The sequence below is a fragment of the Pseudophryne corroboree genome, chromosome 5 (assembly GCF_028390025.1).
Source record: "Pseudophryne corroboree isolate aPseCor3 chromosome 5, aPseCor3.hap2, whole genome shotgun sequence".
NCBI lineage: Eukaryota > Metazoa > Chordata > Amphibia > Anura > Myobatrachidae > Pseudophryne > Pseudophryne corroboree.
Window position 1 is genome coordinate 673753863 of NC_086448.1, and position 23452 is coordinate 673777314.

At 43.5% G+C, this 23452-nt stretch overlaps 1 protein-coding gene and 1 long non-coding RNA gene across 4 annotated transcripts in view; one reads left to right on the top strand and one right to left on the bottom strand.

The window, feature by feature from the left end:
- The window catches only part of LYN (LYN proto-oncogene, Src family tyrosine kinase), a 117136-nt gene extending 96828 nt beyond the window's left edge, over positions 1 to 20308 (top strand). For all 3 annotated transcript variants that reach the window (XM_063923741.1, XM_063923742.1, XM_063923743.1), the window contains exons 11-13: positions 3096 to 3249; positions 8421 to 8552; positions 17859 to 20308. In XM_063923741.1, the coding sequence (XP_063779811.1) occupies positions 3096 to 3249; positions 8421 to 8552; positions 17859 to 18061 (489 nt within the window). In that variant the 3' untranslated portion in view covers positions 18062 to 20308. The remainder of the gene's footprint in view (positions 1 to 3095; positions 3250 to 8420; positions 8553 to 17858) is intronic.
- LOC134928237 (uncharacterized) overlaps positions 1 to 23452 on the bottom strand; it is a 40601-nt gene that overhangs the window by 16414 nt on the left and 735 nt on the right. The window contains exon 2 of the long non-coding RNA XR_010177860.1: positions 2496 to 2572. This is a non-coding gene — a long non-coding RNA (uncharacterized LOC134928237). The remainder of the gene's footprint in view (positions 1 to 2495; positions 2573 to 23452) is intronic.

Sequence of the window (23452 nt, forward strand, 5' to 3'; positions counted from 1 at the left end):
CTGGCAAGGGGCATGGCCACACAATAGTACCCCCAATTCAAATTATGCCTCACAGTAGTGCAACTTTATTCACAATTTATCATACAATAGTGTCCCTTATTCACATTACATCACACAGTAGTACCAATTTACCTTATATACGTTACTTCTCACAGTAGTGTCCCTCATTCACATATCATACTGAATTGCTCCTTATTCACATTACACCACACCATATTGCTCTTTATTCTCATTACACCACACCATATTGCTCCTTATTCACATTACACTACACCATATTGCTCTTTATTCACATTAGACCACACAGTAGTGCCCTTTCTATGTTATGCAACACAGTAGAGCACCTTTTACACATAATGCCACACATTGGTAATGCATTTATACACATACCACACAGTAATGCCCCTTACACATATGACACACATTATTAATGTCCTTATAAACATAATGCGCCTTACACATTATGCCAACCCTTATTAATGCCCTTATACACATAATTTCCCTTACACATATGCCACACATTGTTAATGCCCTTGTGGGTAATTCCAAGTTGATCGCAGCAGGAATTTTGTTAGCAGTTGGGCAAAACCATGTGCACTGCAGGGTGGGCAGATATAACATGTGCAGTGAGAGTTAGATTTGGGTGGGGTGTGTTCAATCTGCAATCTAATTTGCAGTGTAAAAATAAAGCAGCCAGTATTTACCCTGCACAGAAATAAAATAACCCACCCAAATCTAACTCTTTCTGCACATGTTATATCTGCCTCCCCTGCAGTGCACATGGTTTTGCCCAACTGCTAACAAAATTCCTGCTGCGATCAACTTGGAATTACCCCCCTTATACACATTACACACATAATGTCCCTTACACATATGCCGCACATTATTAGTGCCATTAAACACATAATGACATACATAGTGCCCCTTACACATATGTTACACATTATTAATGCCCTTATACAAATAATGACACATATAGTTCCTGGCATGAGTCAGCTGGCAGCTCGGCTAACGTCGGGTGCCTATATTTTTATGAAAATGCATCTGATTTGCATTACTATGTGGCTAGGATACACAAGCAGTTTCTGCTGATTAAATTGATATGCAGCATGCCTATATACTGTGTGCGACTGGCTGTATTTGCATACGAAATGCTACATACAGAATATAGGCATGTTGCATATCATTTTAATCAGCAGAAGCTGCTGGTGCCCCTAGGCATACCAGATGCCCTAGGCAATTGCCTAGTTTGCCTATGCCTAAGGCCTGCTCTGCTCATTCCAAGAGGTGTGCTTTGTCTAGATTACATTATAAAGACAATAATAAAAATTATTTATCTGACATGATTCTGATTGAACTGACTGTCTACTGTACTTTTTATACCGTTATCTCAGAAATACTGAGGCGAGTTGCAACATTGTTTCTACAGCACATTGGTTACATACTAATGTATCTTCAGTAACCAGAGCCTAAAGATATTGACAATACCTGTTACTGACACTGTATACTAAATTAAATAACCGTATCAGACAAATAATATTGTAATACAGGTTGAGTATCCCTTATCCAAAATGCTTGGGGCCAGAAGTGTTTTGGATATCGTATTTTTCCGTATTTTGGAATAATTACATACTATAATGAGATATCATGGCGATGGGACCTAAGTCTAAGCACAGAATGCATTTATGTTTCATATACACCTTATACACACAGCCTGTAGGTCATTTTAGCCAATATTTTTAATAACTTTGTGCATTAAACAAAGTGTGTGTACATTCACACAATTAATTTATGTTTCATATACACACAGCCTGAAAGTCATGTAATACAATATCTTTAATAACTTTGTGTATTAAACAAAGTTTGTGTACATTGAGCCATCAGAAAACAAAGGTTTCATTATCTCATTCTCACAAAAAAATTCTGTATTTCGGAATATTCCGTATTTCGGAATATTTGGATATGGGATACTCAACCTGTACTATGTCAATATGATTGTGGAGTTTATTTGATTTATTGACCTTAACAATTCCTATATATAAGACAATTTCTATATATAAAATTGATATACGTTTCGGAGCTTACGCCTGTCCACAGTACCATACAGAATCATTCCGTAATAGTACTGAGTACGGGGCATAAGCTCCGAAACGTTTATCTGTAATACAGGTCTTTTTGCGATACAAAAGTCTCCAGTGCCTTGCTTTGGGAAACGTGTTTGGATGTACTCCGGCACGGAGACTAGTTGTGATAATTTCTATGGAGTGCCGGCTGTTATGGATTCTCTGTGTGTGTGTGTGTGTGTGTGTGTGTGTGTGTATATATATATATATATATATATATATATCTGAGCAAATGAAACACACACACATGGAGAGCGTGGGATTTTAACATATTTTTTCACTCTTTATTCACATTATCACTCTTCTACGTTTTTAACAATTTCACAAACGACAGGCCATTTTAATGTAATTATTAAAAGTTATATTACTTACCTTTCCTCTTTGCTGTGCGCCACTATAAGACGCTTTTCTGTCCCTTGAGTCATATTGCTCTGTCTTCATCCTAGAGTCTAAAAACATACTGGTAGGTTAAGTGGCTTCTATCAAAATAATAATAATAATAATAATAATAACAACCCTAGTGTACATGTGTGTGTATACATAGATTGTAAGCTCCACTGGGGCAGAGACCGATGTGAATGATTAAAATATTCTCTGTAAAGCACTAAGGACCGTGGGGGCAGATGTATTAACCTGTAGAAAGGGATAAAGAAGTGATAAGCACAAGGCGATAACGCACCAGCCAATCATTACGGATTTGAAAAATGACAGGAGCTGACTGGCTGGTGCGTTATCACCTTGCACTTATCACTTCTTTATCCCTTCTCCAGGCTTACTACATCTCATGTGAGTACTATATAAATAACTATTGATAATCACATCCAGATCAGTCCAGACTGTTGCCCTTTCAGTGTGAGATGACAAACTCTTATATACTGTACCCTATTGGCCTCTTATAACTGGAATGTAGTCATCTCCGTCCTTTATATTTTTTACTTAATCAACCAACCAACCAACCAACCTCTATTACAGATTGCAGAAGGCATGGCCTACATAGAAAAAAAGAACTATATCCATCGGGATCTTAGGGCTGCCAATGTGCTGGTCTCCGATTCTCTAATGTGTAAAATAGCTGACTTTGGTCTGGCCCGAGTCATTGAAGATAATGAATACACAGCAAGAGAAGGTATTGTGTTTGCATTTTGTTATGCATGAAACTCTGACTATAGTTTAGAATTGGTAATCTTCCTCAGATGTCTACTTCATTCTGACGTTAGAGAATAAATGACAGTAACCAATTTTCTACTCCAGTGAAAGGAAAGTAATTCCTGGTATTGAAATTAATCTGTCGCCTATATGCAGGTCATTATGCAGCCTTAGCTGTCTAAACCATATGGTCCACGTGCATTAGGCCGACATGGTCAAAAGTTCGACAGGTAAAAGACAGTGCTTAATGTCATGTGCAAAAGGCTGACATGACAATGGTCAACACACGTTTTTTTTTGGGGGGGGGTTTGCATATTTTTCAACTTTTGCACGATTTACCATCCACGTGGACTACGATTGGGAATTGTGGCAAGCGCAATAATTGTGGTCACATATGATGAAAGAAAATGACACTTTAAAAACATGTGTCAACTTTTTTTATGTCAACCATTTCCATGTCGACCTTTTGCCCTTGTTGACTTTTTCTACTGTTTACGTTTTCACCTTGTCAACTTAATGCATGTTGACCATATGGGGTTGACCTAATGACTGTCTATCTAATTACTGTAGATCTTCTATACCACATCCCATTTAATTGTATTTCATGCTTTGTAATTCAATAGATACTTACCTTATTATGTATTTTTTCTTATGTTATCCATGTAAAAAGTGTAAACTAAAAAACCCCTATGGACAGAATCTACTGCTCAGATGAGGCACCCAAAATTAAATGAGTTCTTCTCTGGTGAGCCCATCTTTTTAAGAGCTGGGCAGCCAATCAGGATCCCCCAGTGAAATCCATCACTCCCAGTGAATACAGTGGCCTCCCATTAATAGCACTCTCTGATAATCGCACATACAGTAGTACAGGCTATTCCAGTGACTGCCAGTCCAAACTGTGATTAGTAGAGAGCACTTCCAGTGGGAAGCCACTCCCCTGCTTTTTACCAGCCTTACCTGACTTCTAGTGGCTGCAACCAATGCAGTTCCTAGAAGCCAGTTTATTTTTTTTAATGCATGCATGATCATCGCACATGCACACATTTGCAGTCCCCCTGCTCTGATAAAGTAAACCTTGCGGATTAAAATAATGGGGCAGATGTATTAAACCTGGAGAAGTGATAAAGCAGTGATAAGTGCAAGGTGATAACACACCAGCCAATCAGCTCCTAACTGTTCATTTACATATTGGAGCTGATTGGCTGGTGCTGTATCACCTTGCATTTATCACTGCTTTATCACTTCTCCAGGCTTAATACATCTGCCCCAATGTGTTTTAATGTCTGGTTTGATCTTTAGTAATTTGCTCAGTTTACAAAGCTCACATCAAAGCGCTTGAAAACCTGCGATTTAAACAAACCTCAATTCGGTAAATCTCCACCTAAGACTGTCTGATCAAATTGCTATGGAAAATAGGATTTTGGTACTTACCAGGTAAATCCTTTTCTTTGAATCCATAGGGGGCACTGGAGTACTCTAGGGATATGGACGGTTCCACAGGAACTAGGCACTGAATAAATTAAAATTTGAGAGTACTTCCCCCCTCCATATCCCAGAGTACCTCAGTGTTTTTTTACTGAGCCGAACAGGAGCTATAGAGGTTAATGGAGAATTACATATAACAAACGGACAACAATAAAGTTGACACATAACATTACTGACAACTATCAGTTGACACCAACCCGATAAACTTGCTAATTTGAACCAGTCGGTGAGAGTGTGTTACGATAAGATTCCCTGAACTTACCACAAGCCAGGTAAAACTGCTCTGGGTGGGCGTCCAGTGCCCCCTATGGATTCAAAGAAAAAGATTTACCTGGTAAGTACCAAAATCCTATTTTCTTTTTCATCCACTAGGGGTCACTGGAGTACTCTAGGGACGTACCAAAGTTTCCCCCCTGGGCGGGAGAGCTGTTTGGCACCTGTAACACTAAACGGCCAAAGCTAGATGCTGATGCCGCAAAAGTATCAAACCTGTAAAAGCGCACAAACATGTGCACTGAAGACCATGTAGCCGCACTGCAAAGCTGTGTCGTAGAACTCCACGACCAGCTGCCCATGACATTCCCGGAGAACGTGTGGAATGAGCTGTTACTGATGTAGGCGGCTGTAACCTAACATGAAGGTAAGCCTGACGTATGGCCAGTTTTATCCATCTGGATAAGGTCTGCTTAGAAGGTGGCCAACCCATCTTGGCCGCATCATAGAGAATAACAACGTATCCGTCTTAGGAACTGTAGACGCTCGGAATACATAAACGCGTAATGCGCGTACCACAACCAAAATTCCAGAATCTCCTGTTAACACAGGAACTACTATTGGATGATTGATGTGAAAAGAGGACCCTACTTTTGGCAGGAAAGCGGGATTCGTCTAAAGTTCCGCTCTGTCATTATGAAACACTAAATACAGTGGCTTGCATGACAAGGCACCCAAAACTGAAACCTGCCTTGCCGAAGCTAAAGCTAGGAGAGAAATTGTTTCCCAAGTGAGAAACTTAATATCCACTTGTTGTAAGGGTTCGAAACAAAAAGACTATAAGAAATCTAAAACCAGATTCAAGTCCCATGGCGCAGTAAGTGGAGTGAAAAGAAGGCTGTACTTTGAGGACACCCTGCATAAAGGTGTGTACCGACGGCAATAGAGCCAATCTTCTTTGAAAATAAATTGACAATGCAGATATCTGCACCTCTAGTGTGGATAAATGCCGACCTCCATCTAACCCCATCTGTAGACATAACAAAAGACGGGATAACTTGAAAGATGATGTCGGAAACTTCCGAACTTCACACCAACCTATATAGGCACGCCAAATTCTGTAATAATGAGCTGCCGTAACCGGCTTCCTAGCTCGTAACATGGTTGGTATAACCTATTCTGGAATGCCCTCTCTTTTTAAGAGGGCTGTCTCAACAGCCACTCCGTCAAACGCAGCCGCACTAAATCGGAGAAAAAGAACGGACCCTGTTGTAACAGGTCCGGACGCAGTGGGATCAGCCAAAGAACGTCCGCGAGTAGACCGCGGAGATCCAAAAACCAAGCTCTCCGAGGCCAATGAGGCGCCACTAGTATGACTGTGACGGACTCTCTTTTGTTACCTCAAAACCTTAGGAGGGCAGTGTCCTATCCATTAGGCCACTGGGGATCTGGGGAGGTGAGGCCTGAACTCACAATGTTTGCAGTGCTCAACAGATACTGTTTAATAAGCACTGTGTGCCGACCAACTGCGCCACTGTAGTCTTGCTTATTGCAAAATAGATTTTTAATGTCAGCATATTATACATATATACACACACATATACAACAATGTATATTCACACATACTCAGACCTTATAAATATATATATATATTTCATATATGCATACATACACATATATATTATATACCCATATACATATATCCAGATATATCCTGATTCAGAGGTATAATAATTCTTAGAAGTCTGAAACTAAATGTGACCACTCACAGGCTTAAAAACCTGAGAAGTCTGCTACTTAACCGCAGCTTAGTTAATGGGTCTCCCAACACTGCTTAGCTTCCAAGATCAGATGAGATCGGGCGTATCCAATTGTGGTGTGGCTAATTGAATTAAGCAAAGCTGCTGCAGGTGAGCCTGAACTCACAATGCTTGCAGTGCTCCACAGATACTGTTTTATAATCACCATGTGCTGACCAATTGTATAACACATCTTACTTTACAACAGTGAACAAAGCCAGTATTTGGCTGACCACAGCCATGATTCAGATTTGCAGTCTTTGGGATAATATCATTATAAACAGTTATGATTAAAAAAAAAAAAATAAGAGAAGTGAGTGTAGATCCATGTAATACACTGTTACAGACATGGTAGGGAACTGCTTTTTAGTCTTTGCTGGTGTCTTACTCATTATGCAGACAGACAATACAAAATATAACTTGAGCCGACTCAGTAAATAGCAGTAAGGTGTCTCTATAAATATATATCTGGCCAAGTGCAGAGCACGCCAGCAATATGCCTGATCCCAAATTCCCCTTAACACCCCTGCGCCTTTAATGGAGGAGAGATGTAATACAGGAATTTCTGGAAATACAACAGGAAAAACAACAGGAAGCATGGTTAAATATGTCCTCATGCTCACAGTATAACACAAAGTGCAGACTTTTATAATTATGTAAGCAGATTTAATAAACATACTATGTTGCATTCAAACCTGCACATATAACATGTATCCTGTTTAACAAAGACTTAATAGCCTATTGTAACACATATGCAGCGCTGCTGTATTCTAGAAACATACTTCTTTTATCAACAAGAGTTGAACATGAGATTTTATCCAGTGACCCTGACATTTCTGTGTGCAGGGAACATCACTGTGGCAGCAAAGTTACTCACAAGGCTATGGAGCCTGCCTTTTACAAAAACTCTCATTTGTGTGCCCCCCCCCTCCCGTGCTCCGTGTACCGTTCTCTATACACGGAGCCGGGCTATGGTGGAGAGGGAGCCGGAAGCGGCATCGAGGGCCGGGGAGCGCGCTGCATAGAGCCGTGGAGCGGCCTATGCATAAATCAACGTGGCCGGCACGGCTCAGAGCGGCGGGGGACACAGCATAAACAGCGGCGCTGGAAGCGGCGGCGGGCGGCTGAAGGCAGCGGCCACACACACACACACAGTATCCCACACAGCGGGGCGGCAGCGTGAGCTGACCACCCCGTTCAACATACCTGGACCCTGTGGTGAGGGCTATGACGGGGCTTCTCTGTAAGTTCCGTCCAGCCTTTACTGCAGGTTTCAGTCCTGCACGTGGTGGTGAGGGAGCTCTTTCAGAGAGGTCCGACACCCACAGCTGCTTCAGCAGCTTCCACTATCCCGGACCCTCGCCTTTCTGGAAGGGGGGAAGGGATGTGGAACATTGAAAAATCAAAAATAAATCCAATAATTGTGGAGAAACTCCACAGGCCTAGTTGCTCGGTGAGCACCGAAAAAACACTGAGGTACTCTGGGATATAGAGGGGGGAAGTACTCTCAAATTTTAATTTATTCAGTGCCTAGTTCCTGTGGAACCGTCCATATCCCTAGAGTACTCCAGTGACCCCTAGTGGATGAAAAATAAATGATTTTATGCAGGTGAAAGTTCAAGTTGTTTGAATGCCATCTTTCCTTTATTTTTAGGTGCAAAATTCCCCATCAAATGGACAGCCCCAGAAGCAATTAACTTTGGATCATTTACAATAAAATCAGATGTGTGGTCCTTTGGAATTCTCCTATATGAAATAATTACATATGGAAAGATCCCCTATCCAGGTACATATGAAAACATTTACATAGAAACTTGCACTGTTATTATACCTATGTAATGACTAATGTTATTATGCTTTGTACAGAATGCCAGAGTACTTTCATTTAAAGAGTGAGGTATAATAGACAAATACAACCGCAAACCCACTTCTTTATAGTATTGGAAATTTGCTTTAGGTTTGGAATAATGGTAACTATGCTTGTCCTAGCAACCACAGCCTCAGTAACGGTAAGAGATTATTATTCTGGCAACACCTTTCTGTACTCTGTTGTGGCTTGTACAGAACAAATGTAATACACACTGCTTATTTAAACAGAGATAAAGTTACAATAACATTTTATAGAAGTAATCTTAGATTATTTTATATCCTGCACGAAGCATATAAAATTAGCAACAGTGATGAGTCCTTCTGGCATTGTGAATTTATAATTAAATGAGCACACACAATTCTGGCACTAAAAAGGGGTCATACATGGGAGCATTATGCTGTGTGGCCCCAGCACAGACTGGCAGCATCAACATCAAACTGGGTGAGATTCTGAGTCTCACGGATCTCTCTTCTCGGATGTAAATGGCTGGCTCAGGGAGACTTGCCCACTTTTCTAGGTGACCGAGAGTGGTTTCCGATTTTTGCAAGCCTCCTGGCCATTCCAGGCACATCTATGTACAGTAGAAGCAACTATTTTGTAAGCTGAACCAATCAATGTTCATGACTATTTCCTGGTGAATTGAGGCTGGCTATTAGTATGGCGTTAGTGGATCTGGTCTGTACAAAACTCTTACACTGCACTCTCATAGGTAGTGGCTGCACCCACAAAACAAGCTTTTGTTACCTGCCAATACAAATCACTTGAAGAGCACTATAACTGCTAAGGTGACACTTTACTGAAGAATCAGCCACTACTTTCAGACATCTTGGCCACTGATCAACGGACATTACTGATATGTTGTGTTCTGCTATAGGGAGTGCTGTTCTTCGAATAGAAACTGTTATTGACCACAGTGAAGGACACAATGAACAATTGTACTGCTGTTCTAGTAATTTCTGTGGTGACATTATTTGCAACTAAGAATGGCCAGCGCATCCTCTGAAGTACCCAATATCTAAATTTCTCTTCATTATGAGCCTTAAAACCCGCAAGTGTTATTTTAACATCCCTGTATATAACTTTGTAAATAACATCTCAATTGTTTTTTTTGTTTTTTTAAACGTATGTTTATTAGGTTTTCACATTTTTCCAACAAATACAGTAAAGCATAGCGATAAACAATGCATACCAAAAATATACAATAACATAAGATGACATTGTGGGCCCATTGTGGGACAATTCAAAGTATTCCAATCCGAGAAACTTGGATGAAGCAAAAGTCGATTTCCCACTAAAAGAGTCAGTCGTTCAATATTAAAGATATCAAAAACAGCTTAAACATGTCAATGAGACATTAGGGAACAGGCCATGTAAAGAAATGTATAAAATTAGAGTGAATCGTCTCAATTTGGCGATTAACAAATGTAAAAATATTGAAAATATAGACAAGGCCTGCAGTGGAAAGCCTCTATTGAGGGGGTCCAGCACGTCTTACGTAGAGACATAACCATCCTATAACATACATTCAAACAATAACTAACTAAAGAGAGAACAAAAATGACAAAGACCAAAGAAGTAAAGGGGGAGGTGGGGGGGGGGGGGGGGGGGGGGGTGACATAGAGGAATTGGGTAGGTGGGGGGGGGGGGGGGGTATGAAGAACAGTATGAGATGTTTATTCCATACTGCTAGGGTCCGTACTGCTAGGGTCCAAGAATCAAAATTTGCAAACAACATTGAAACTGGGTCAAAGGGTTTATTTAGAGAGAAGGAGGTATTAATAAAGTTTCTTAATTTGTGCAAAAGCGTTTTATGTGGCCACAGTCCCAGAGGGATGCAGTCAGTTTACCTCCAATCTAAATCCCGAAGTTCAAAATCCCGACACCAATTGACCGATGGTCAAAATCCCGATATGGACAAAATACCGACTTTTAAAATACCGACAAGGTCAAAATACCGACAGGTCAAGATACCGACATGAGTTTTTCATGATTTTTTTCATTGAAACCGACTTGTTCATACTTTACCATCCCAGTGGACCTGGAGGGGGAATATAATAGTGTGCCGAGCGCAGCGAGGCACCGTGCCTGAAGCATAGCGAGCCATGCGAGGGGACGCGGTACACTTTATATGGTGTCCATGTTGACTTATGTCGACATACACACAAAAAACCCAACAAAAACTGCATGTCGGTATTTTGAACTGTCGGCATTTTACATGTCGGCATTTTGACCTTGTCGGGATTTTGTCCATGTCGGGATTTTGACCTTGTCGGGATTTTGACCATCGGTCAATTGGTGTCGGGATTTTGAAAGTCGGGATTTTGATTGGAGGTAATTCATACCGATCCCGTCCCAGAAATTATGAAATAACGAGGCTGAAGAAGAGTGGCATTTTGGACAAGATCCATCTTCCTCTTGAACGAAATGACTCCATTGTTGTTGAGATATGTATGCCCTAACATCTCAATTGTTTTAAGGAAACCCCTTTGAGTCATACAAGTAAATCTATAGACTAATTGTGAAAGCCAGAGAGTGTGTTAGTTAGCATGATAGATTATATTATGGTAGCTTTTTGTTCCCATATGAAAGCTTTGCTTAGATGGATAATGGGGGGGAGGGGGCATGAGGTCTGTAGTGTGAAGAACACTGGGTCAGGATATCTTGGGATGGAAGGCAACTGTGGTTAGACCAGTGGTGCAACACATACAATAAATCATGGTCTTCGGCTCTTTACCCACTGGGGTGTTTGTTTCATAACTTCATTGATACTTTGCATTTAATAAATGCAGTTTAATACAGATATAATATGTAGGGGGAGATGTAGCAAAGCTTTGGGATAGATAATGTGGAGAAGTTAGCCATAGCAACCAATTTGTCTCTCTCTAAGGTTTGATACACCATCCCCGTAGTATTTTCACATTGTGTTTTTCAATCCATATCAGGTTGTAACAGATATGAATAGTTCAGTTAGGGTCACTTTAGCTAATATGTAATATTGTAGGATTACAGGGGAAACACTGTTATATGTTCAGGCATCAACATCACTGCAAGATTTTCCTCTAGTGATGAAATCTGCAAAACTTGTAGAGTTGGAACTTGAGATATGTGTCGTGTTTTGGTCCTAATTTCATCCTCGTGTTCTGGTTTTGGAAAACCACCATCAAGTGTTTTTATTCGTAATTTGGATTAAAAATACAAATCTTTGGGTTAGGATTTCTTGAAAATGGGTAAAAACAGCTAAAATCAAGTACATTTCTCTATCGTCCTAGTGGATGCTGGGGTTCCTGAAAGGACCATGGGGAATAGCGGCTCCGCAGGAGACAGGGCACAAAAAGTAAAGCTTTAGGATCAGGTGGTGTGCACTGGCTCCTCCCCCTATGACCCTCCTCCAAGCCTCAGTTAGATTTTTGTGCCCGGCCGAGAAGGGTGCAATCTAGGTGGCTCTCCTAAAGAGCTGCTTAGAAAAGTTTAGCTTAGGTTTTTTATTTTACAGTGAGTCCTGCTGGCAACAGGATCACTGCAACGAGGGACTTAGGGGAGAAGAAGTGAACTCACCTGCGTGCAGGATGGATTGGCTTCTTTGGCTACTGGACATTAGCTCCAGAGGGACGATCACAGGTACAGCCTGGATGGTCACCGGAGCCTCGCCGCCGGCCCCCTTGCAGATGCTGAAACGAGAAGAGGTCCAGAATCGGCGGCAGAAGACTCCTCAGTCTTCTTAAGGTAGCGCACAGCACTGCAGCTGTGCGCCATTTCCTCTCAGCACACTTCACACGGCAGTCACTGAGGGTGCAGGGCGCTGGGAGGGGGGCGCCCTGGGAGGCAAAATGAAAACCTTTTTTGGCTAAAAATACCTCACATATAGCCTCCGGGGGCTATATGGAGATATTTAACCCCTGCCAGAATCCATTAAAGAGCGGGAGACGAGCCCACCGAAAAAGGGGCGGGGCCTATCTCCTCAGCACACAGCGCCATTTTCCCTCACAGAAAGGCTGGAGGGAAGGCTCCCAGGCTCTCCCCTGCACTGCACTACAGAAACAGGGTTAAAACAGAGAGGGGGGGCACTAATTTGGCGTTAGAAATATATAAAAGATGCTATAAGGGAAAACACTTATATAAGGTTGTCCCTATATAATTATAGCGTTTTTGGTGTGTGCTGGCAAACTCTCCCTCTGTCTCTCCAAAGGGCTAATGGGTCCTGTCCTCTATCAGAGCATTCCCTGTGTGTGTGCTGTGTGTCGGTACGTGTGTGTCGACATGTATGAGGACGATGTTGGTGAGGAGGCGGAGCAATTGCCTGTAATGGTGATGTCACTCTCTAGGGAGTCGACACCGGAATGGATGGCTTATTTAGGGAATTACGTGATAATGTCAACACGCTGCAAGGTCGGTTGACGACATGAGACGGCCGACAAACAATTAGTACCGGTCCAGACGTCTCAGAAACACCGTCAGGGGTTTTAAAACGCCCGTTTACTTTAGTCGGTCGACACAGACACAGACACAGACACGGACACTGAATCCAGTGTCGACGGTGAATAAACAAACGTATTCCTTATTAGGGCCACACGTTAAGGGCAATGAAGGAGGTGTTACATATTTCTGATACTACAAGTACCACAAAAGAGGGTATTATGTGGGATGTGAAAAAACTACCTGTAGTTTTTCCTGAATCAGATAAATTAAATGAAGTGTGTGATGATGCGTGGGTTCCCCCCGATAGAAAATTATGGGCGGTATACCCTTTCCCGCCAGAAGTTAGGGCGCGTTGGGAAACACCCCTTAGGGTGGATAAGGCGCTCACACGCTTATCAAAACAAGTGGCGGTACCGTCTATAGATAGGGCCGTCCTCAAGGAGCCAGCTGACAGGAGGCTGGAAAATATCATAAAAAGTATATACACACATACTGGTGTTATACTGCGACCAGCGATCGCCTCAGCCTGGATGTGCAGAGCTGGGGTGGCTTGGTCGGATTCCCTGACTAAAAATATTGATACCCTTGACAGGGACAGTATTTTATTGACTATAGAGCATTTAAAGGATGCATTTTCTATATATGCGAGATGCACAGAGGGATATTTGCACTCTGGCATCAAGAGTAAGTGCGATGTCCATATCTGCCAGAAGATGTTTATGGACACGACAGTGGTCAGGTGATGCAGATTCCAAACGGCACAAAGGTGTATTGCCGTATAAAGGAAGAGGAGTTATTTGGGGTCGGTCCATCGGACCTGGTGGCCACGGCAACTGCTGGAAAATCCACCGTTTTTACCCTAAGTCACATCTCTGCAGAAAAAGACACCGTCTTTTCAACCTCAGTCCTTTCGTCCCTATAAGAGTCATATCTGCCCAGGGATAGAGGAAAGGGAAGAAGACTGCAGCAGGCAGCCCATTCCCAGGAACAGAAGCGTTCCACCGCTTCTGCCAAGCTCTCAGCATGACGCTGGGACCGTACAGGACCCCTGGATCCTACATGTAGTATCCCAGGGGTACAGATTGGAATGTCGAGACGTTTCCCCTTCGCAGGCTCCTGAAGTCTGGTTTACCAAGGTCTCCCTCCGACAAGGAGGCAGTATGGGAAACAATTCACAAGCTGTATTCCCAGCAGGTGATAATCAAATTACCCCTCCTACAACAAGAAAAGGGGTATTATTCCACATTATATTGTGGTACTGAAGCCAGAAGGCTAGGTGAGACCTATTCTAAATCTAAAAAAATTTGAACACTTACAAAGGTTCAAATCAAGATGGAGTCACTCAGAGCAGTGATAACGAACCAGGAAGAAGGGGACTATATAGTGTCCCGAGACATCAGGGATGCTTACCTCCATGTCCAAAATTTGCCCTTCTCACTAAGGGTACCTCAGGTTCGTGGTACAGAACTGTCACTATCAGTTTCAGACGCTGCCGTTTGGATTGTCCACGGCACCCCGGGTCTTTACCAAGGTAATGGCCGAAATGATGATTCTTCTTTGAAGAAAAGGGGTCTTAATTATCCCTTACTTGGACGATCTCCTGATAAGGGCAAAGTCCAGGGAACAGTTGGAGGTCGGAGTAGCACTATCTCGGATACTGCTACAACAGCACGGGTGGATTCTAAATATTCCAAAATCGCAGCTGATCCCGACGACAAGTCTGCTGTGCCTAGGGATGATTCTGGACACAGTCCAGAAAAAGGTGTTTCTCCCGGAAGAAAAAGCCAGGGAGTTATCCGAGCTAGTCAGGAACCTCCTAAAATCAGTGCATCATTGCACAAGGGTCCTGGTAAAGATGGTGACTTCCTACGAAGCAATTCCATTCGGCAGATTTCACGCAAGAATTTTTCAGTGGGATCTGCTGGACAAATGGTCCGGATCGCATCTTCAGATGCATCAGCGGATAACCCTATATCCAAGGACAAGGGTATCTCTCCTGTGGTGGTTACAGAGTGCTCATCTTCTAGAGGGCCGCAGATTCGGCATTCAGGATTGGATGCTGGTGACCACGGAGGCCAGCCCGAGAGGCTGGGGAGCAGTCACACAAAGAAAAAAAAAATTTCCAGGGAGTGTGATCAAGTCTGGAGACTTTTCTCCACATAAATATACTGGAGCTAAGGGTAAATTTATAATACTCTAAGCTTAGCAAGACCTCTGCTTCAAGGTCAGCCGGTATTGATCCAGTGGGAAAAACATCACGGCAGTCGCCCACGTAAATAGACAGGGCGGCACAAGAAGCAGGAGGGCAATGGCAAAAACTGCAAGGACTTTTCGCTGGGCGGAAAATCATGTGATAGCACTGTCAGCAGTGTTTCATTCCGGGAATGGAAACTGGGAAGCAGACTTCCTCAGCAGGCACGACCTCCACCCGGCAGAGTGGAAACTTCATCGGGAAGTTTTCCACATGATTGTAAACCGTTGGGAAATACCAAAGGTGGACATGATGGCGTCCCGTCTGAACAAAAAACGGGACAGGTATTGCGCCAGGTTAAGAGACCCTCAGGCAATAGCTGTGGACGTTCTGGTAACACCATGGATGTACCAGTCGGTGTATGTGTTCCATCCTCTGCTTCTCATACCTAAGGTACTGAGACTTATAAGACGTAGAGGAGTAAGAACTATACTCATGGCTCCGGATTGGCCAAGAAGGACTTGGTACCCGGAACTTCAAGAGATGCTCACAGAGGACTTATGGCCTCTGCCGCTTAGAAGGGACTTGTTTCAGCAAGTACCATGTCTGTTCCAAGACTTACCGCAGCTGCGTTTGACGGCATGGCGGTGGAACGCCGGATCCTAAGGGAAAAAGGCATTCCGGAAGAGGTCATTCCTACCCTGGTCAAAGCCAGAAAGGAGGTGACCGCACAACATTATCACCACATGTGGCAAAAATATGTTGCGTGGTGTGAGGCCAGAAAGGCCCCACGAAGAAATTTCAACTCGGTCGATTCCTGCATTTCCTGCAAACAGGAGTGTCTATGGGCCTCAAATTGGGGTCCATTAAGGTTCAAATTTCGGCCCTGTCGATTTTCTTCCAGAAAGAAGTGGCTTCAGTTCCTGAAGTCCAGAAGTTTGTCAAGGGAGTATTGCATATACAACCCCCTTTTGTGCCTCCAGTGGCACTGTGGGATCTCAACGTAGTTCTGGGATTCCTCAAATCACATTGGTTTAAAACCAGTCAAATCTGTGGATTTGAAGCATCTCACATGAAAAGTGACCATGCTCTTGGCCCTGGCCTGGACCAGGCGAGTGTCAAATTGGTGGGTTTTTTTTTCTCAAAAAAGCCCATATCTGGTTGTCCATTTGGACAGGGCAGAGCTGCGGACTCGTCCCCAGTTCTCTCCCTAAGGTGGTGTCGGTGTTTCACCTGAACCAGCTTATTTTGGTGCCTTGCGCCTACTAGGGACTTGGAGGACTCCAGGTTGCTAGATGTTGTCAGGGCCCTGTAAATATAGGTTCCAGGACGGCTGGAGTCAGGAAAACTGACTTGCTGTTATCCTGTATGCACCCAACAAACTGGGTGCTCTTGCTTCTAAGCAGACTATTGCTAGTTGGATGTGTAATACAATTCAGCTTGCACATTCTGTGGCAGGCCTGCCACAGCCAAAATATGTAAATGCCCATTCCACAAGGAAGGTGGGCTTATCTTGGGCGGCTGCCCGAGGGGTCTCGGCTTTACAACTTTGCCGAGCGGCTATTTAGTCAGGGGCAAACACGTTGGTAAAATCCTACAAATTTGATACCCTGGCTAAGGAGGACCTGGAGTTCTCTCATTCGGTGCTGCAGAGTCATCCGCACTCTCCCGCCCGTTTGGGAGCTTTGGTATTATCCCCATGGTCCTTTCAGGAACCCCAGCATCCACTAGGACGATAGAGAAAATAAGAATTTACTTACCGATAATTCTATTTCTCGGAGTCCGTAGTGGATGCTGGGCGCCCATCCCAAGTGCGGATTATCTGCAATACTTGTACATAGTTACAAAAATCGGGTTATTATTGTTGTGAGCCATCTTTTCAGAGGCTCCGCTGTTATCATACTGTTAACTGGGTTCAGATCACAGGTTGTACAGTGTGATTGGTGTGGCTGGTATGAGTCTTACCCGGGATTCAAAATCCTTCCTTATTGTGTACGCTCGTCCGGGCACAGTATCCTAACTGAGGCTTGGAGGAGGGTCATAGGGGGAGGAGCCAGTGCACACCACCTGATCCTAAAGCTTTACTTTTTGTGCCCTGTCTCCTGCGGAGCCGCTATTCCCCATGGTCCTTTCAGGAACCCCAGCATCCACTACGGACTCCGAGAAATAGAATTATCGGTAAGTAAATTCTTATTTTTTTTACAATCCAAAACCTGAAAATGTGGATTTAAAATCCGAATTCCAAACTGTGGGAAGATCCTCACCGGGATTCGGTTTGGATCGGATCGCCTCAGGATCTGCAAAATTCAGGTGGATTCGGAATTTTGAAGAGCCAAACCGCACATCTCTAGTTGGAACTGTGACTTGGAAGAGAAAAATAGCCTTTAATTATTTATTTATTAACAGTTTCTTATATAGCGCAGCATATTCCGTTGCACTTTACAATTAGAACAGTAGTAGAACAAAACTGGGTAAAAACAGACAGACATAGAGGTAGGAAGGCCCTGCACAAAAGTCTTATGACATGAAGAGAGAGCTGATATAAATGCCAAGAAATTATCATGCAATAATACTGTCTGCCAAGATTGTTTTGACTTTTTCCACTGTCATTTCAGGTATGAGCAACGCAGATGTGATGTCGGCCCTCCAGCGTGGATATCGGATGCCACGCATGGAGAACTGTCCTGAGGAGCTGTACGATATCATGAAACAATGCTGGAAGGAGAAAGCGGAAGAGAGACCAACATTTGATTACTTACAGAGTGTGTTGGATGACTTCTACACAGCTACAGAAGTACAATATCAACAGCAGCCATAGACCATGGATAAATCCCCCTATTGTAATATAAAACTGACTGAACAGGTTATTCCAGTTCCCCTTTTCCTAGGGCACCTGGAGAATCTGCTACTGCTGAATAACCACGTCCAGTAGTGTACTCTCTGACCATGGCTTTCTGATTTCTGTGTCATCGGAATTTATGTGGGGTACATTTTACATGGACTTTTTGGCATCAGATTCCTAGGAACTATGAAACAAATGTGTATATAAAGGACTGCAATCTCTGAGGATTTAAAGGTGAAATTAGCTAACCGGTTAACATGTATCGGTCACCTAATCACAGCTGAGGCAGCCATATTGTGGACTATACCAATGTGTTTAAGTGATAAACATAAAGGCGTGAATTGCATAATCCAACAAGAGTCCCTGGCACATCGGTGTTTCATAAATATAATCCGATTATAACAGGTTTCAAATATTTGTCATGAGGTTTCCCCTTTCTGCAAGAGCATTGGTCTATAACTGGGATAAGCAGCCCAGAATATAAAACCACGCGTTTGCGCTACACACTATGTACAAATTGTATTTAAATTGTCTTTGTGTCCTTATAGTCTATGCACAACATATAAAAAGACAATCTGTTTTACAGTAGCAAGGCCACCAGGTGAGTGTGTTAACATAACACACAGATAAATTTAGTGGTGAGAAAATCTAAAGGTAAGTATTATATTCTCAGGGATTTTAGTAAACATTGTGGTTCATTAAATATACCTGAATGCATATATACAATAACCAGTCTTTTTAGCAAGTTGGCTTCTTGCAGCTTAAAAGGGAGATTTAAAAGTAAATGAGACATTGCTTAGACAAGAAGTTGAAAAACAGTACCTTAGGGTCTCTTAGATCTGTTTTATTTGCAATATTATAATGCACAGATAAAATGTACCTTTTCGGGTATATGGGTAAAAAATTACGGCAAGATTTGTGATGTTTAGGCTTCAGAGAGCGGCACCTTTAGTGACACTTTTGTGAAACGGTGTGGTGTAAAGATTGGCACAGAAGCTGTGTTCCCCCTTGTTCAGGCAGCCTTTGCACAGTGCCACTTATACAACCACAAGTCCGACAGTTCCACTGGAAACAATATTTGATCAACACAAAATTTTGTTGCATTTAATGGAGCACCTACATTTTATATTGGAACTCGTACCAATAAATTAAGTGTAAAATACAAAGAAGAAAATGAAGATGAAAGAAATGTTTCTTAAGTGAACAACAACCCTGCTTAATTTATCTGTTTCTCGTTATTAATTATTTAATATTATGTGGAAGTGAACCTGGCAATCCATGTTAGTATGTGATATCATCATATTTCCTACTGCAGATACTAGGGAACAGGAATGTTATTGTTCCTGTAATAGTAAAGCAGAGACGTCATTGTATCTAATCTATGGTCATTAAAAATTTCAAGTATATGGCTTATGCCTAAATTTGTGACTTCAGTTCCTATTTCCCTGGGCTATAAATCCATAAAAGGTCCAATATACAGTACAGGTATGCTGACCGCCGGGATCCCGACCGACGGTCACCTGACTACAAGCCTACAAGGATATAGGAAACGTCTTTGTAAGCTGCCTTGCACACTTCAATTAGCCAGTTTGTATAATGTAATGTAAGTAGGTAGATCAAGCCACTGTGAGTGGAGAGTGACACGTCACATCACTCATAGGTAGAATGGAAGTACTTTATATCACTGAATACAGTGGAGGCAATCTGTGCAACATGCACTGCCCTTTGCTGTACATTGAGGGTAAGTTACAGGTAAACCTACCTAGGTAAGCAGATATTTGCCACTGTTGGATATGAGAGCCACATGAGCTAAAAGTGTAGGTGGCTGGTCCAATTTGAAGGTGTTTGCTTCAAAATGAAGCTCAGACACTCAATAACCTTACTTTGACTATTGTTCTGTTTGCAAGTAAGGGTCAAAAAGGTATTTGTAAGGCAATCATGATTTAATAAGTGGGTTGGAGACCTTGAGCACATGTTTATGTTCTGTGAGCAAAAAGTGCTATCTCACGCGGTGACCTTACTTATGCACTGAGCACATAAGTGAATATGTGATCATTGTACAATGTTCCTTCTATTTACGAGAATTATCTTACTGCATATCATTTCTACTAACCAAGGCTGAATTCACACACCTGATTCTAAGGTTCTACAAGTTTTTGCTGTTTCCTTAATCAACTTTGTAATGTAAATCTATTTTAGTAAAATAATTTTGTTATTGCTAAATACATTTTCCTTGTCTTATTTTTCTATTGTTAATTCCAATGTTACAGCACATAAACGGTTCTTTGAAGTACCTTAAGTATGAATGTTCTGTGCACAAACGTTCACCACCTTTCAGGGGCATCAGAACGTTTTTAGGTTGGGGGGGGGGCAAGATATAATCTGAGTTTGGCGCCCCTATATAATCTGAGTTTGGCGCCCCTATATAATCTGAGTTTGGTGCCCCTAGCTTCCCAGCACACTGTGACAGTGGGTGACATAATAGGTATACGTGTCGGTGCATCATTATGATTATTAGCATTATCAACAATATGGTAAGCACGGTATCCAGTGAGGATCCCGGCGGTCGAAATACCTACGCCAGAATCCCGAAACGACTCGGAATGCTGGTGTTGGTATTCCGAAAAGGATCACAATCCCGGCGCCGGAATACCGACCGCCGGGATCCTGGATGTCTGTGTGATGGGCCACCAGAGAGGTAAGCCACAGAGGGTGGAAGTGTGTGTTTGTGTGTGGGGGGGTTTTGGAGGTTAGGTTTAGGCACCACCGGGGAGGGTCAGAGTTAGGCTGCAGTGGGTTGGGGGGGTGGAGGTTTAGGATTAGGCTGCTAAAAGGGAGGGTTGGGGGTTAGGGTAAACATACTTACCTTCCCATCAGGATTTTAACCATCGGGATGCCACGGTCGGTATTCTGACTACCGGCATATCAGCCCCAACTTGTAAACATAGGACAGGGGTTCAACAGGTATATGACAGAAAGGTGTGTGAGGGCATTACTATTATTAGTATCACCAGCAACATGGTGACTAGATGACGGAGGTTCAGCAGGTAAATTACATCTCTTGTGTAAAATTTAAAGCTGACCTCCACGCCAAACATCAGGCAGAGCACGACCAGCAGCAGGTTCTTGCGCATGATATCTGGTCAGGCAGAATCTGCTGCCAGTTCCCTGTCCTCCGGCTTCTCCTTTGCAATTTTTCACAGAGACACCCTGCGGGCAAGAAGGAAGCTCACTCCGGTCCCTCAAACTCCGGTCCCCCATTGCTGGCCAGGTTCACGTTCACCCCTCCATACAGCCATCCCTTGTTCTGCAGCACACCTCTGCTCCGCTGCCTCCTTGCGTGGCCCATAGGGGGAGCATCCTGTGTGGCGGGGCCAGAGAAGAGAAGGGGTAGGAGAAGGATACGGAGATGTCCACACGTGCGCAAGGGCAGAGCTGGCTCCAGGTCTTCTAACACCCTGAGTGAGAATTTTTTAAGCGCCCTTCCCCCCCCCCACCTCCCATGCATGCACTCCTGGGAAAGTGGGAGTGGCCTCACAAATATATTTCGTCAAATATACAAACATATATTAACACCCCCCCTCTACACACAGACACACACACACACACAATTAGCAACCTTACACATTTTACCGCAGTATAGTGCCAGATTCACATAATGCCCCCGTATCGTCAATTACACATAATGCCCGCAGTAGTGCCAATTATAAATTATTCCCCCAATATAGTGCTAGATACACATAATGCCCCCAGTAGTGCCAGACAAACACAGGAAGAGAGGGGGACTTGTGTGTATCTGAGGGTGGGGGGATGGGGTGCCACAGATATGGGAGTGGGGTTTGTAACTGTGAGGGGAACCTGAGTGGCGGAAGGGGGTTTGCGGATATGGGGAGGGGGGGGGGGGGGGAGTTTGAAGCTGGGTGAAGAGAGGAGAGGAGAACATGTGTGGCCGAGGAGGAAGGTTGGGATGCTGCGGATGGGGGGGTTTGGAGCTGTGAGAGAAACCTGTTTGAGGATGGGGGAAGGAGGGTAGCATGTACCACGGATGTGGGGTTTGAAGCTGTGAGGGAAAACTGTTTGAGGGCTCGGGAGCCACGGATGGGAGTGGGTACCTGTCTGAATAGGGGAGGGAGCGGTCAGGACAGTCGAGGAGAGTTTGGAGCTGTTGGATGGAGGGAAGAAGAGGGGCCACCAGCACACAGAAATAAGGCACTGACTCACCGTACATGTGTCGCTCTGTGAGGTGCTGCGCTGTTCTGCCTGGGTGGGTTCCGGGAACTGGTGACTCCAAGCCGCAGGCCTGACAGGCACCAGTAGGCTGTCAGTGCCTGTCAGAATGTTGAGTGATGCGCTGCTGGGGGCGGGGCCACATGTCGTTCTTCCCAGGACACTCTGCTGACTAGAGCACTGAGAATAACAGCGTGGCATGGCCTGGGTAGGGAAGGGAGGGGGGGGGGCACAAGTACCTGCAAACATGGGCAGCAAGCTTTGCACAAGGCAGAGCAACTCAGGGAGGGCTCAGAAAGCCAATATGGCTGACAGGACCGGACTGAGACTAAAAATAGGCCCTAGCATTTAAAGCACACAGGTCCACTTCGGCGTCAGCATATGGGTTCTGGCATAAACTCCTCCCGACTATTCCTTCAGCCTGGAAAATGCTGGGAGAACTATAATAACGCCTGCATGCCACATATACTCTACTCCTTGTGCCAATGTGTATGAGGCTATAAGGTGACATGATGACACACAATGCAGACGCGTCTTGCAGAAATCCACCCACCTAGCAGAAATCTGGGAGGCGTATCCAGGGCCGGTTCTAGACCAAGCAGATCCATGGCGAAAATTTCATTTGGTGCCCTAGCCCAACACCAAAAAATTAACATATATCTATTTATGCATATTAATACGTGGTGTAAGACATGGCTCTGGGCATATCAGACCTCTGACCTTTACCCTTTTTTTGTGTACTTTTTCCTGTAATTTGCAGCTTAATTCAATAATAGTGTACTATGTATATGGGATCAGTATTTTACTAACCCCTCATTACTGACCTCTCTATACCTGACACAGCATCACTGACCCCTCTATACCCTACACTACATCACCGATTCTGCTATACCCTACACTACATCACCGATTCCGCTATACCTTACACTACATTACGGACCCCTCTATACCATACACTAAATTACTGACCCATCTTTACCCGCCACTACATAACATACCCCTCCATAACCTACACTACATTACGGACCCCTCTATACCTGCCAATACTTCATGGACCCTTCTATACCTGTCACTATATAACTGACCCCTCTATACCCAACACTGCATCATGGAACCCTATGTACCTTACACTACTACATC